Source organism: Amblyomma mixtum, chromosome 1 (assembly GCF_055824585.1).
Source record: "Amblyomma mixtum isolate Tamu chromosome 1, ASM5582458v1, whole genome shotgun sequence".
Classification (NCBI taxonomy): domain Eukaryota; kingdom Metazoa; phylum Arthropoda; class Arachnida; order Ixodida; family Ixodidae; genus Amblyomma; species Amblyomma mixtum.
In genome coordinates this window covers 135,893,344-135,909,279 of record NC_143012.1, presented here as the reverse complement: position 1 = coordinate 135,909,279, position 15,936 = coordinate 135,893,344, and the positions used below count along the sequence as shown (strand labels likewise).

Sequence of the window (15,936 nt, the reverse complement as noted above, 5' to 3'; positions counted from 1 at the left end):
AAACGGCAGGGGTGGGGCTTACTAACATTGATTTCAACGAAACTGTATCATCGAGCTAAAGTGTCTCACAAAATTATGAGACCTGATTGTGAGATACTTGCCGTTGAAATCATTATTCCGCAGTGCGCCCCTGTTACGGTGGCAAATATCTACTTCCCCGCAGGAGTCCGTAGGACGGATGAGCTCGATGCGTTACTGCGCATCAGCAGACGAGTAGTTCTAGCTGGGCACTTCAATTCTCATCATGTAATTTGGGGTTTCAGATCAGACTTTAGCGGGAAATTACTTTGGTCTTGGATGTCAGCAAACGGCGTGTGCTGTTACAATAGTCGCGCCATAACTTACATGAGGGCTAATTCTCGATCAGCTATTGATTTAACGCTAGCAGTTAATGGTACAGCGGTATCTTCGTGGTGTACAGTTGACTGCGGTACGTCCAGTGACCACGCCCCAATCACTTTCACTATTGCGTGCAGTCCAGTCAGGGCGACTGGTTCGCCACAAAAATTTATAAATACTTCACTGTTCAAGAACATCCTAGGTGAGGCCCTCTCGTCTGTTTCCCCCTCCGATAAATCTGACGGGGGCCCTCTGGTATTAAATTCAGTGTTAGACGCCTCTCGGCGAGCAGTCTTTACAGTCCGGTCAGGCGTTGTAAATAAGACTCCTTCCAGTTGGTGGAATGACGACTGCGAAAAAGCCTATCGACGAAGGAAAGCTGCATGGAAGAGTCTAACGCACAACCAGTGCCCAAAGAACTGGATAAATTACAAATTCTTTGCAGCCTCTTTTAAAAGAACAATATCTAAGGCTAAGGATGAGTACAATGCCAGCCTGAACACCTATCTGTCTAATCCTGTCAACCGGAAGTCTCTTTATAGGTTCATGGAACGTACTCATGTGCTGCCTTCTTCTCACATCTCTCAGTCCACAGTATTGCCACCTCGGGACGAAAAAGATATACTAGAGTCCATAGCTCAAGGCCTAGCTGTGCGTTTTCGAGCTCGCACTACCTTTCTATCAACTCCGTTTCATTTGGGTGGAGACTTCACTAAGGTTACTGTATCGGATTTAGCGTCCGTAGTTAATTGCCTGCAATCTGCTGCCCCTGGGATTGACGGAGTAACTGTTGGCATGCTTAAAATCCTAATGCAAGATTTTGCCCCGTACCTCTTGCAGATTGTGAACTGGTCTTTGGAAAAAACCTGGATTCCACAAAATTGGAAAACAGCGAAAATTATTCTACTGCTGAAAGAGCAGGGGAAGGGTTTTGATCTCGACAATATTCGGCCGATTGCTCTCACATCAAATTTGGTTAAGCTTGTAGAGCGGGTAGTCTTCAGCCGCCTCACGAGTCATATTCTGAGTCTTCAAGGTTTTAGCGAGGCTCAGATTGGCTTTCGCCGGGGGTGTTCGATTTGGACCGCGCACATAGACTTGGAGAGTCGTATTAAGGTTGCTATGAGGCAAAATGAGGTATCAGCTCTGGTTACTTTAGATATTGCAAAGGCTTACGACAGCGTTGAACACAGCATTTTGCTTCATAAACTGGCTAATGTACAACCTCCTTTGTACCTATTTGCGTGGATAGGAGAGTTCCTAAAAAATAGAGCATTCTTTTGTTCTAAGGGTACGTTAACTTCTACAACATACGCCCAGTCTAGAGGTGTCCCACAAGGCTCCGTTCTTTCACCGTTATTGTTTAACATACTAATGCGTGATATCCCTATTCACCCTGCCGTCAAAGTTTATGTGTATGCGGATGATATTGCTTTTTTCGCTTCTGCCAAAGACATTCATATCCTGTACCAATTACTGCAAGAGTATTTAAATGCTCTGGAAGTTTGGCTAGACAGCATAAAGTTAACTTTAAATGTGAACAAGTGTGCCGTCCTTGTTTTCCCACAAGCAACCCCTCTTTACATCTCTCTGTCGTATCACTCTATCCTCATCCCGCAAGTTGATTCAACAAAATACTTGGGTATAATATATGACCCGCATTTAGACTGGCGGCCACACATTAGAAGCATTGCGCTTAAGGGTGAGCGTGCCCTCGGCCGGTTGGTGAGGATCAGCAACAAAAAATTCGGTATGCGACGAGACACTCTCCTACTTCTTTATAAGACCTATGTACGGCCAATCCTTGAATTCGGCTCCGTTCTCTTTTCTGGGTGCCCAAAGTACAAGCGTGAACCCCTGTTTGTTATGGAGCGACGCGCTCTGCGCCTTTGCTTAGGTCTGCCTAAATCAGTAGCTAATGCTGTGTTGTACTTGGAGGCGCGGATACCTGATCTCAATTCCCGGTTTGAGCTTATCACTGTGCGGACATTTTTAAGGTCTTTGGAGCCTGTTCCTGGATTGGCTAACCCTATATTTACAACGAACCCAACTCTCTTCTTTGGTACTCCCTGGCCTCGGTATAAGCTCCCTCAGGTGGTGTTCACTAACTCCCTGCTGTCAAATATTTCTGTATCAGTGAGATCTTTAGTACTGGTCAACCACAGGCGGGCTGACACGGCGGTCTTCTTTGACAACACCCTCCCAAGGAATGCTAAGAACCTGCCCGCCAATATGTTAAATGGGCTCATAGAGGAGTACCTAGACAATTTTCCTAACCATATTGCCGTCTATACAGATGCCTCCCAGCAAAATGAAAAGGCCGCTATTGGTATTTACTCAAGGGCTCTTGATTGGAGCTACTCATTTCGGGCCCCTGACTATACCCCTATTTTTGTAGCTGAGTTTCTGGCCATTGAGTTGGCCTTAATAAGGATTCCCTGCAGTATCACTCGGGTTATTATACTCTCAGACAACCTTTCTGTTTTGGCAGCGCTTGAAAACTCGAGTGATACTCCTATGAGCCGTTCCCTTCAATTTTTTATTCCTCCACATGTTTCAGAAGTTCGCTTTCACTGGGTCCCTGGGCACTGTGGCATTGTTTCTAATGAGAGGGCTGATTTTTTAGCAAAGTCTGCCCTTGATGGTCCTATTGTCCCTTTCGTCCCAAATACTATTTTCTTGACTCTAGCACGCTTTCAGCGATTCCAGCGTTTCCACACCTTGCGCCATGAGCCTCTCCTCGCTGCAGCGGATTTTCAACACCTGGCATTTCCTTGGAGTGCGCGGATGTGCAGTTCGAGGCAATGTGAGGTGTCCATGACCCTTTTGCGCTGCAGGATACCGCGGCTAAATCTTTATTTATGCCGATCGGGGCTTTCGATATCCAACCTTTGTGAGTCTTGTGGCGAAATTGAGTCTATAGAACATTTTTTCCTCTCCTGCCGGCGGCTCGCTGCTCTCCGTAGAATTTGCTTGGAGATCCCCCTCGCTCGGCTTGGGCTTCCTCTATCTATTCCGATTCTCTTATCCTTCGGGGCAAGCGCCAAGGGATATGCCCTGAAACCAGTGTTCGATTCTATTCACAATTACATAATTTCATCTGGTAGATTCCTCTGCTAGAATGTGAATTCACAACTTTTCTTTCTCAGTATTTTTTGTATTGTACAAATTCTAGCTCTGTGTCCCAAATTTTAGATTTTATTATACTCCATTCCCTGTACATGAGTGCGTTTGTATCCGCTATGCACCCTGGCCAATCCCCCGCCGTGGGTATGTGCCATTCAGCCCGAGGACATCATCATCATCATCATCAAAGAAAGGCTAGGCAATCGAGCGGACGCTCAGCTCAGCGCGTCTTGGTGTCAGTCATTACAATGGCGCAGTCGACCAACGTCGAGCCCGGCCCGGACCTCCACGACCCGTCGCTCCTCCTTCGAAGCGGCCGGGCAGTCCCACGGCCGGCTCCCTCGGCGCCTGGAACCCCTCTTCCGCCCGAGAACGGCGTCCATGCCTCCTCGGCGGATTCGGCCTTGGCCCTTCTTCCCGAAGCCCTCTCCATCATCCGGGAGCTATCTGCTTCTTTGACTGCAGCGCTTGGCCGCGCATCACCGTCCTCTGGATACCCAGTAACCCCGGTACAAATTCCGGTGTACCGTGGATTTTCTGACGACGCTGAAGCGTGGATTCAAGTGGTCGACGCTGCTGCCCGGCGTTTCGCCTGGTCTCTAGCCACGACGCTCGCCGTCGCGGAAGACCATCTCCGCGGTGCTGCCCGCGCTTGGCACCAGTACGAAGGCCGCCGCTACACCACTTGGTCGGCCTGGACCTCTGCCCTTCTTGCCGCGTTTCCACCCCTGGCCAGTGCGCACAACGCCAAACTCACGACGATGAGAGAATGGCGCCAGGCTCCAGATGAAGACGTCGCCCTTTACAATCATGATAAGGTACGTCTTCTTCAGGCCTGCCAGGGCCGCACGTGGCCGCAGCAGGCGTTGGGCTCTGAGGCGCCCATTGCCTTGGTGGAAGCATCCGAGCTCCTGCAGGTCGGCTCCAACACAATCGTCAGTCCGCCACCGCAGTCACCGCAGCCGACTAGCGGATACGCGTCCCCCGTGGTGCACCGCTCTCAGATGACCGCCTCGCTCACCGAGGGGTCGGCAGTTCCCGGCCAAAGTGCAGCCAGCGCTCCTCCCAATTCCATCGGGAGCGCGGGCTCCGTCTCAGCAGTGCCACCGTCCCCGCTGCTGTCTCGGCCGCCGTCTCATGGACCGATGAGGCATCCCAACATTCCGGCATCGACGTATGATGGGCACTGCTTCGGGCGGCCCGCGTCGCAGCCGCCTCTTGCAGGCAGTGCTGGATCCGTGACGCCACCTTCGCCACGGCACCCGTACTTCGCTAGCTCGGTGACGGAGGTTCCGGGCTCAGTGGCTGTCAGCAGCGTCATCGAGTGCCCAAGTCCGAGCAGTAATAGCCTGGGTAGCATGCCGGCTGGAGTGCGGTCGCCTGGGTTGCCACCTCAACGGATGACGGCCACTCCAGGACAACCGCGTCCCCTGCTGCCGGGGCGTCAGTTTCATGAGCCAATTTTTCCAGACAACGAAATCCGGTGCCAGCCTGTTTCCAGCGTGGACTTCCGCGAAGAGGACAGCATCGACGAGGGTTACGAGGCCATCAGAGGAAAGCGGACCCCTCCAGTGCCACCTGCTCGGCAGCCAGCAACTGCCGGGTCCCGCTCCGGACGCAGTCTACCAGTAGACCCTTCGCGGCTGCCGCCTTTTCCGGGCGGCAACGGGCCATCCGTATCGCGCCTCCGAATGTTCCAAATCGAGCGATGATGGGACGCTCCCACGTCCCCTCCCGATAGAGAGAGGCTGCAGCAGGACAGGCAGCTTAATGAGGATCCAGAAGATAGTCCGCCACCGGCGTCACCCTTGATGCGTCGACGCAGCTTCGAAGACACCACCTTGCATGACGACCTCGCAGGGCCACGGCCGAGAGTCTGCAACTGTCCGGGTATTGTCGTAGTCTGCCGCGGCCCTCCACGCCGATCCACCAGCGGACGAATTCACGGCGCCTATGTCAGGGATGCCGACGATGATATGGACGACCTGTTCAAGATCAGAAAGGCCAAGAGGAAAAGAAGGCAGAGAGGAAGGAGGAGAAGAAAGAAGAGAAAGAAGAAGAAAAGAAAGTGGAGGAGAAAAGAACCAGATGAGAAGGCTGAGGAAGTTCCGCCTCCAGCCAGGCCTGCTCCCCTGCTCCTCCCCCTATTTCAACGCCAATAGACGGGCCTCTAAAACTCAACCTATCCCGTCGTGTTTGTCTTCGGCGGCCCCGGCTCCGGCAAGGGTACCCAATGCGAGAAGATAGCGGCCAACTACGGCTTCACGCACATCTCTTCCGGTGACCTGCTGCGGGCGGAGGTGCAGTCCAGCAGCGACCTGGGCAAGGAGATGAACGAGATCATGACGAAGGGTGAGCTCGTCCCACTGGTCACGTTCTTGCAGCTGCTGAAAGGAGCAATGAGGAAGAGCGTGGCGACAGCCAAAGGTTCCTGATTGACGGTTAGCCCAGGAACACCGAGCAAGGTGACCGCTTCGAGGCTGAGGTGTGCAAGTGCACCAATCTGCTCTACGTCGAAGTGAAGGACGAGACCATGAAGGAGCGGCTGCTGAAGCGGGGCGAGACGAGTGGCCGCGCGTACGACAACGAGGTCTGGGTGCGACGCGGCCTACAATCAACAGGGCGTCCGCAGTCGTGGCCGAGTGTGATGCCGAGACAGCAAAGACGAAGTCGTGATGAAAGAAGCAGGCGGAGGAAGACGAGGAAGTGGGATTAAAGAAAGGCTAGGCAATCGAGCGGACGCTCAGCTCAGCGCGTCTTGGTGTCAGTCATTACATTACATACAATAAAACGAGCACAATTATTCTGGACCATTTCTAATCAGTGAATTAGGTTTTGTTGAAAGGGATCCCACACTGCTGCAGCATACTCTAGCTTTGAGCGGACCAGTGTCTTATATAGAAGTAGTTTTAGGGAAGAAGGTGCCTTAGAGAAATTACGTTTTAGATATCCCAGCATGCGATTAGCATTATTAATTACGTAAGAAGTGTGAATGGACCAAGTGAGGTTGCTAGTAATATGGATACCAAGATATTTGTAAGAAGAAACAGGATCTAGAGGGACATTATTAAGGTGATAGGAAGGTAGCTGGCCGGATGTTCTTGATACACGCAGAAATTTACATTTTTTGATGTTTAATTCCATTGACCATGATTGGCACCAAATACAGATAGCGTTAAGGTCTGATTGAAGAGAAGATATGTCATCGTCGCAAATTATTTCTCTGTAGATGACGCAATCATCTGCGAATAAATGAATGTTAGAGGAAACACAAGAGGGTAGATCATTAATGTAAATTAAAAAAAGTAGAGGACCAAGTACCGACCCTTGAGGTACGCCGGACTGTACTTTACTTGGCTGCGAGGTTGAGTCATTAGCAGAAACAAATTGCGAACGGTTAAAAAGAAAGCATTCGATCCAAGCAAGCAGTTTGGGATCAATGTTAAGTTGATGTAACTTAAACATTAGAAGGTTATGGCATACTTTATCAAATGCTTTCGAGAAATCTAAAAATATACAGTCGGCAAGTGAACAGCGGTCAAGGATGACGTTTAGCTGATGCGTGAATGATACTAGTTGTGTTTCACATGAATAAGTCTTGCGGAAGCCATGTTGCGATGGTGAGAAAAATGAATTAGATTCGAGAAAGCTAGCTAGATTTGAGGCAACGACATGTTCTAGAATTTTACATGGGATGCAAGTGAGCGAGATAGGCCGGTAGTGAAAAGGACAATGCTTTTCACCTGATTTATGGAGTGGGATCACCTTCCCTACCTTCCATTCAGCCGGCAAAGAACTTTTTTCGAGCGACTGCTGGAATATCTTTGTTAGAAAAATGGTAGAATAACAGCTCGTGTTTTTCAAAAATTTCGCGTTGATTAAATCGTGCCCAGGAGCGGAAGATGGTCTTAGAGATGAAATTATTGATTCGATGCCTTCTGCTTCAATGGTTATGGGAAACATTGCTGGATAAACATTGTTGTGCGTAGATTGGGGCGTAATATTGGTAGTTGAAGGAAAGTTGCGCAGGAAAACTTCGTTAAGTACAGACGCACATTCGTTAGCTGGAATAACATTGGAAGAGCTGTCAATCAAGGTTATCATGTCATCCGCTTTGGGGTTAATCACACGCCAGAATTTTTTTATGTCGGTTTTAAGCATTGATGGCAGGGTATTATGAAGAAAGTTATTCTTTGCTTGTTTAAGCGCGGTTAAATACTCATGGGCTGCAAGTTTGTATTTAGTCCACCGTGTTATGCTAACAGAACCTTTCGCAGATTTGTAGAGACGCTTTTTTTTATTAGACAAGCGCTTGAGACAGGTGCTGTACCATGGAGCGTTATGGTTACAGACAAGGGTGCGAAGTGGGATGTATTTGTTTGTTAATTCAGCAATTTTGGAAGAAAACATATTCCAGTTAGACTGAACACTACGGCAGTCAAAGTCATGTAGAAAGACGTCAAGGAAGACTGATAATTCAGTATTAATTGCTTCAAAATTAGCTTTTGCATAATTTCGAAACGGTTTGAATTTTTTAACGGTTTTTGCTCGCAAGATATTCAAGTTGAATGAAAGGGCCGAATGGTCGCTCAAGCCGGGTAAGTACGTGATGTCGGAAACAAGATCAGGTTGCGCTGTTAATACAAGGTCCAGTGTGTTTGCGACAGATTCCATAATTCTTGTAGGCTGCGTAACAAGTTGTGAAAACGAAAAAACAGAGCACATTTCTAAGAACTCATTGGCTAATGAAGAAAAAGGCTGTAAGGTTGGAGATCCAGTGTTCCATACTATATTTGGTAGGTTAAAATCGCCAAGCAGAAATAAAGGTAACGTGGGATAACGGCATGTAACGATGTTAATGATATCATGTACCTCATTTACGAAGTTAGATGAATGGTTTGGGGGGCGGTAACAAACACCAATGATTATCTTCTGGTGGTTTAGTTCAACGATGGCCCAAACCATTTCTAAGTCAGTAGATACATGAATACACTGGGATGCAAGATCTTTCGGAATGGCTAAGAGCACGCCGCCTCCCTGTCGCATTGTTCGGTCACAACGATAGAGTGAAAAACGATGAGCGGTCTGAAAAAGTTCGTGATCTTGAACCTGTGAATGCAGCCACGTTTCTGTAAGCACTAAAATATCGGTATTGAAAGTATCTAAGACAGAAGTTAAGGAAGCGTGTTTATTCATGATGCTACGAATATTAGTAAAAAAAAACTGATACGTGGGACGCGTCTTGTCCACTTCCCCTCGCGCTTTCCTAACTTGGGACGTGTTCACAATCAACATGCTCGCCGCTATCTCGTGGTTCGTACGCGGCATTTTCGCTGATGGTGTCTGTTGCCGGGTCATAGACGAACTGTTTTTTATTCATGACTAGTTTAGTGTATCTTAACTGGAAAGTACATGGTTGGGGCTGGCTTTTAGCGTACTCAATGAGTTTTTTTCGGGCATGGCGTGTGGCGGGCGAAACATTTTCGGAAATAGAGACATCATTTTCTTTTAGCTTTGCTCGCGCGGAAAGTACTTTGTCTTTTGTTTTCGTGCTGGCGAACTTGACAACAATTGGGCGACACTTATCGGGCGTGTAGCGACCTATGCGATGGGCGCGTTCTATTGCTGTGTCGTGTAGGCTGTCGATTGCTTCGGCTAGTGCTGCCCTTACGTTCGACTCTGACTGTTCCCATGATTCGCGAGAATCAGGGATTCCATGAAAAATTAAATTATTGCGTCGAGATCTATCCTCAAGTTCGTCAACACGCAGTTTTAAAGAGTCGAGCCGATTTGTCTGGACTTGTGCTGACACTTGAATTCCAGCAATGTCATCATCGAGACGGTCTAATACCTCTGTTTTTTCTTCAAGATTGTCTAACCTCGTCTGGATTGCCTCAATTTTGGTCTCGATGTTCTTTTGACCAACCTTAATTGCCTTAACGTCGCTAACCAACTCGGCCTGGCTCTTAGCGGATTCTACAGATCGTGCCTGGAGGTCCTTTAATAGCCGAAAAAGAACTTCCATCTGCTCCGAAGCATTGGCGGGCAAATGTTGCAGTTCAAGTAATGCTTCAGTATTACGCGTGGTGGGCCCCGGATTAGTCTCTACATCACCGGAGCGCAGTATGAGCATCGCCATTGAGAAACAATCGCAGACAATTTCACAAAGCACTTGTTGGCACGGAAGCAATAGCAAGAACGGGTCGTCACTTTTCTTAGCATAAAGCGAAACGTTTTTACACACCTGCGAAGGGTAAAGATGCGCTGCATGAGCCATGGTGTTCCAAATGCTGCTTCCGTGCCAACTAAACGGACTGTCGCTCAGACAGCCGCTTAAATTGCCACTGCGATGTGACGTCAGAGTCGACGGTGAAGGTACGTAGAAAGCCGGGCGCATTAACTGTAGTGGATCCAGGTGAAGATAGTTGAAGGGCTGCTGGTAGAATGCGTCATCGCTTGATTGTAGCAGCGGTGTGGAAATGTCATCCGCCGAGTATGCCGGGGGCGGACACAGCAGTACCAAGAACGCGAAGATCGTCTGCGAAGGGTAAAGATGCGCTGCATGAGCCATGGTGTTCCAAATGCTGCTTCCGTGCCAACTTGGAGGAAGAAAGAATTTTCCTTCCGTGTAGGCGCCGCCATGTTGTTATGTATCTGTCGATAGGGCTTGCGGATCGAAATGAACGCCGGTGCTCGCAATGAATATTCGGATTGATACGAATATTCGCGTCGTGTCGAATATTTGAAACAACACTAATACTTGGATTTCGAATCGAATTCCAATACTAAAATTATAATGTTTGAAATATATTCGAAAATTTCGAATATTCGCACACCCCTAATTTTCTTTGTTTCTTAAAGATCGGACGTTCTGATGAAAAAAAGATAGGACAGGTTTTTTCTTTTTGACAAATTCATGAATTTGCTGCGGTAGAAAATCCATGTTTACAGCATACAAGCTGTACAGATAAGCTGGAACATTTTAAGCAATCCTAGAGAGCTGATCCTTGCTAGTGATAGGAATAACTGTTGATGTTTCAGTTTGGCGAACGTAGATTTTTCCATTCTTGACCCAGGCGTATTCTCATCCTCGTTCCTTTTTCGCGGCATTTACATCACCGAAGAGGCGTTTCATTGCCGGACACAGGTGCTCATTGACAAAAATTTTATCATCTTGTTCTATCGCGAGGTCACGAGCCGTTAGCCTGTGCTTTCTTGCTTTTTCTAAGTGTAGGGGTGCGTTTATTAGGCGTCCTCAAGAGACTGAACCGCCGTGCAGGATCTGGCAGCGTAGACGGGCGTAGCCAGCACCAAGAGAGCGGGGCAACTTCGTCGTCGTCAGGCGCAGCGTAGTGTCGGCGCATAACTTCGTCGTCGTCAGGCGCAGCGCAGTGTCGGCGCATGGCGGTAGCGGAACCTGTCACAGTTGGCACACTACAGTTTCCCCCCGGTGAAAAGGAGCCATCCTGGCGTCTTAAGGGGAAGGAAGAACAGAGGGGTCGTAGTACGGCTTCAGTCGGTCGACGTGGACGGTTTCGCGGCCACGGCGACGCAAGTCCGCAGCGGGTGCAACAGGCTCAACAATATAATTGACCGGAGATGTTTGCTTGAGAACCCGGTAGGGACCATGATACCGATGCAGCAGTTTCCGCGAAAGGCCGGGAGTTGTGGGAGGCACCCAGAGCCACACAAGGGAGTCGGCAGGGTAGGAGGTAGAGGCCGCGGAAGTGTCGCGGTCATGTTTTTGCTGCCACTGGGTCTGCGTGGTAAACGAGCGAGCAAGCTGGCGGCATTCTTCGGCGTACCTGGCAGCGTCGGACAGTGGCGTGGACTCGGAAATGTCGGGTTGGTAGCGAAGAAGAGTATCCATCGCGCAGGGGGGCTCTCGGCCGTACAGAAGAAAGAAGGGAGAGAATCCAGTGGTGGTTTGTGTCGCAGTGTTATATGCGTAGGTGACGAAGGGAAGAACTTGGTCCCAGTTGGAGTGGTTGGCGTCGACGTACATGGACAGCATGTCACTGAGGGTTCGGTTGAAACGCTCGGTCAGGCCGTTGGTCTGAGGGTGGTAAGACGAAGCGGTTCGATGGATAATGCGGCATTCCTTGAGGAGAGCCTCAAGAGCGTCAGACAGGAATACGCGCCCACGGTCGCTGAGCAGTTCTTGAGGAGCACCATGGCGAAGAATCAGGTTCTTTAGAAGAAAGGAAGCCACGTCGCGGGCGGAGGCAGATGGTAATGGAGACGTTTCAGCATAACGTGTGAGATGATCCACGGCCACGATAATCCAGCGGTGACCAGCGGGAGTGGGAGGGAGGGGGCCGTAGAGGTCTATGCCAACGCGGTCAAACGGGCGGGCAGGGCAGGGTAACGGCTGCAGTGGAGCAGGCGAGGTGTGAGGTGGACATTTACGCCGTTGACAGGATGGGCAAGATCGCACAAAGTGGCGAACAAAGCGGTACATGCCACGCCAGTAGAATCGGAGACGCAGACGCGTATAGGTTTTCAACACGCCGCCATGTGCACACTGGGGGTCCGCATGGAAAGCGGCGCAAATGTCGGTGCGTAGATGGCGGGGGATCACTAGGAGCCATTTGCGTCCGTCGAACAGGTAATTGCGACGATAGAGGAGACCGTCCCGAATAGAAAAGTGACGGGCTTGACGTAAGAGGGAACGGGACGAATTATCAGTCGTAGGACTCGAAAGGAAGTTAATAAGAGTGGCGATCCAAGGGTCTTTCCGCTGCTCGGTGGACATGTCGGCAGTGGCAAGCGAGGACAAGTCGTAAGCAGACACAGGAGCAGGCGATGAAGCACTAGGTAGCGGCGAGCGGGAAAGAGCGTCCGCGTCATTATGCTTGATGCCAGAGCGGTAAATGACATGAATGTCATACTCCTGCAATCGCAGAGCCCAGCGAGCTAGGCGGCCTGACGGGTCTTTGAGAAAGGCGAGCCAGCACAGGGCATGGTGGTCGGTTACTATACAGAACGGGCGACCGTAGACATAGGGACGAAATTTTCCAATAGCCCAAATGATGGCCAAACATTCTCGTTCGGTAACAGAATAGTTGGCCTCCGCTTTGCTCAAGGTTCGACTGGCGTAGGCGACCACATATTCACGGAAGCCAGGTTTGCGTTGAGCGAGAACGGCACCCAGTCCAATACCGCTGGCGTCAGTGTGGATCTCAGTTGGCGCAGTCGGGTCAAAGTGGCGCAGGATGGGAGGCGAAACCAAAAGGCGGCGCAAGGTGTCGAAGGCGTCGTCGCAAGCAGGCGTCCAAGCGGAGAGGTTGGAGCTGCCTGCGAGTAGCTGGGTCAGAGGAGCGATGATCGTGGCAAAATTCAAGATGAAGCGACGGAAGTAAGAGCAAAGGCCAACGAAGCTACGGAGCTGCTTCAGTGAGGTGGGCTTCGGAAATTCGGCAACTGCACGAAGTTTGGCGGGGTCCGGAAGAATGCCGTCTTTAGAGACTACATGTCCTAAAATGGTGAGTTGTCGGGCAGCAAAGCGGCACTTTTTCAAATTCATCTGGAGCCCAGCGTCAGTAAGACAAGTCAGAACGCGCTCGAGGCGGATGAGATGAGAAGAAAAGTCCGCAGAAAAGACGACGGTGTCATCGAGATAGCAAAGACAACTCTCCCACTTGAGTCCACTAAGGATAGTGTCCATCAGGCGTTCGAAAGTTGCCGGGGCGTTGCAAAGGCCAAACGGCATGACGTTGAACTCATATAAGCCGTCAGGTGTTATGAAGGCAGTTTTTGAGCGATCAGCGTCAGCCATGGGCACCTGCCAGTAGCCTGACCTCAAATCCAGCGAGGAGAAATACTCAGCTCCCTGCAAGCAGTCCAGGGCGTCATCGATTCGTGGCAGGGGATAGACGTCCTTGCGTGTGATGTTGTTGAGCCGGCGGTAATCAACACAGAACCTGATGGAACCATCTTTCTTTTTTACCAACACAACAGGAGACGCCCACGGACTGTGGGAGGGCTGTATGACACCCCGACGGAGCATGTCGTCCACGTGATCAGAAATGACGCGGCGCTCAGAAGCCGAGACATGATAGGGGCGCTGGCGAAGAGGGGCGTGTGTACCGGTGTCGATGGTGTGCGCAACGACAGACGTACGGCCCAAGGCAGTCTGAGGAAGATCGAAAGAAGAACTGAAGCGCTGGAGGAGGGCGACGAGTTGATCACGTAGCGCGGGTGGAAGGTCGGCGTCAATGGCACGGTGGAAGACGTCGGAGGGCGGTGGATCATTCTGAACATCACAAGAGCTGAGCACATCGACATCGAAGGAAGCGGTGGTATCGAGAATAGGGTAGGGAAGGCAGGAATCAAGTTCTTCAATACGCCCGAGGCATTCACCTCGGAGCACTGCTGACGGGCACGAAGATGGGTTCGAGACGTAAATTGCACTTTGTCCATGGTCGATCGTCAGAACAGCAAAGGGAAGCAGGAGGCAGGGATGGCGGGAAGCGGTTTCGGAAGGCGTGAAGAAAACAGTTGAATGAGGGACGCCGACACAGGAGAGCGGCACGAGGGCAGCAGAAAACGGAGGAATGTCGGTATCAGTCGCGACCACAAGTTTGGCAGACTGCGTAGGTACGTCGCAAAAGGGAGCGTCACACAACGGAGAAAAGGCGATTTCAGCTCGAGCGCAGTCAATAACGGCACGATGAGTCGAAAGGAAGTCACATCCCAGGATGATGTCGTGTGAGCAGTGAGACAGCACAATAAACTCGATGGTGTACAAAACATCTTGAATGAGGACACGGGCCGTACATGCGGCTGAGGGATGAATGCGCTGTGATGAGGCGGTGCGAAGCGAAAAGTCAGAAATTGGGGTAGTCACTTTGCGGAGTCGGCGGCAGAGAGCTTCACTTATGACAGATACTGCAGCGCCCGTGTCGACGAGGGCGAGAACCTTGGCACCTTCCACGAACACTACGATTACATTAGCGGGACGACACGGAGGACTTGAGGAGTTCGAAACAAGCGCAGTTCTTGCCCCCGGAACTGCGGCTGTTAGTTTCCCTTAAGCGCGGAGCTAGAACGTCGCAGCATCGGAGAAGGGGAACGGCGTCGAGGGGAAGGCGATCGGCGAGTGGTGTAAATTTGGCGATCAGGGGAAACAAAGGGGGGACCAGGTGGCCCTCTCGGCGAGGATATATTCGGCATCGTACGGGTAGGAGCGCAGGTCAGGTCGAGAAGGCGGAAGGCGCTGGCGGCAAAGCCGCGCGACATGGCCGGGCCGACCACAGGCGTAACAGATGGGTCGGTTGTCCGCAGTACGCCAGGGATTGGTAGGATGTGGGCGAACCCTTGAAAACGGAGCTTGAGACGGGGGCTCAGACGGCGGCGGAGGACGGAAAGAAGGGGCGGCCTGGTAGGAATCGGTTGCCGGCGTATGTCGTGGCCTGGCCACCGCTTGGGCGTACGTCAGGGGTGCTGTCACAGGCGCGGGCACAGGGCTGGACGGTAGCAGATCAGCGACTTGGTCTTGCACGACACGGCGAATGGTAGGAGCCAAAGACGGGGTCGAGTCAGGAACTTGGCGGGCGGGGTCTTGAAAATGGGATATGAGGGACAGCTGGCGAGCGACCTCTTCACGAACGAAGGCTTTGATTTGGTTGAGAAGAGGGGAGTCCTCAGGAGTAGTACCGCCCAGGGCCAGAGTGGAGAGGGCTTCGTCGCAGACACCGGAACGCCGTGTAGAAGCGCGCTGCTTGCGGAGCTCGTCGTAGCTCTGGCAAAGCTTAATGACCGCACTGACGGTGGTGGGATTTTTTCGCGAGGAGCATCTGAAATGCGTCGTCAGCGATGCCTTTGAGGATATGGTGGATCTTGTCCGCTTCTGGCATGGCGGCGTTGACACGTTTGCAGAGGTCAACGATGTCCTCAATGTGACTTGTGAAGGTCTCGTCGGTGTGTTGAGCGCGGTCCCGTAAGCGCTGTTCGGCACGGAGCTTGCGCACCGCAGGGCGGCCGAACACTTCCGCAAAGCTCTTCTTAAATACGGGTCAAGTGGGTAGGTCCGCCTCATGGTTTCGAAACCAGAGGTTCGCCACGTCCGTGCGGTAAAAGATGACGTTACTCAGCTTGATAGTGTCATCCCACTTGTTATAGCTGCTCACTCGCTCATACGACGACAACCAGTCGTCAACATCTTGGTCGGCAGTGCCACTGAAGAGGGCAGGGTCACGCTGCCGGATGGCGCCAGAACAGATGACGGTGGTTGAACTGGCCGCCGGTGTTGGGGCAGTCTCATCTGGCATGGTTGACACAGGCGGCAGCGTACGGCTCCGGAGTTCCAGGTTGGTAGGGGACGAACTCAGCACCTCCACCAACTGTAGGGGTGCGTTTATTAGGCGTCCTCAAGAGACCGAACCGCCGTGCAGGATCTGGCAGCGTAGACGGGCGTAGCCAGCACCAAGAGAGCGGGGCAACTTCGTCGTCGTCAGGCGCAGCGTAGTG

At 51.3% G+C, this 15,936-nt stretch overlaps 1 protein-coding gene and 1 pseudogene across 1 annotated transcript; one reads left to right on the top strand and one right to left on the bottom strand.

Moving 5' to 3' along the window:
* Positions 1 to 5,441: 5,441 nt before the first annotated feature.
* LOC149367677 (adenylate kinase isoenzyme 1-like) lies at positions 5,442 to 6,231 on the top strand (annotated as a pseudogene).
* A 2,244-nt stretch (positions 6,232 to 8,475) lies between these two features.
* Positions 8,476 to 10,060, bottom strand: LOC149367676 (uncharacterized). The gene has a single exon (XM_089567392.1). It carries the CDS (start codon positions 10,034 to 10,036, stop codon positions 8,732 to 8,734), a length of 1,305 nt encoding a protein of 434 aa, XP_089423518.1. The 5' UTR covers positions 10,037 to 10,060; the 3' UTR covers positions 8,476 to 8,731.
* Positions 10,061 to 15,936: the final 5,876 nt, after the last annotated feature.

What these genes read in the sequence shown, in the direction of transcription:
- LOC149367676 (XM_089567392.1), bottom strand. Translation starts at nt 10,036, where the DNA reads ATGGCTCATGCAGCGCATCTTTACCCTTCGCAGACGATCTTCGCGTTC.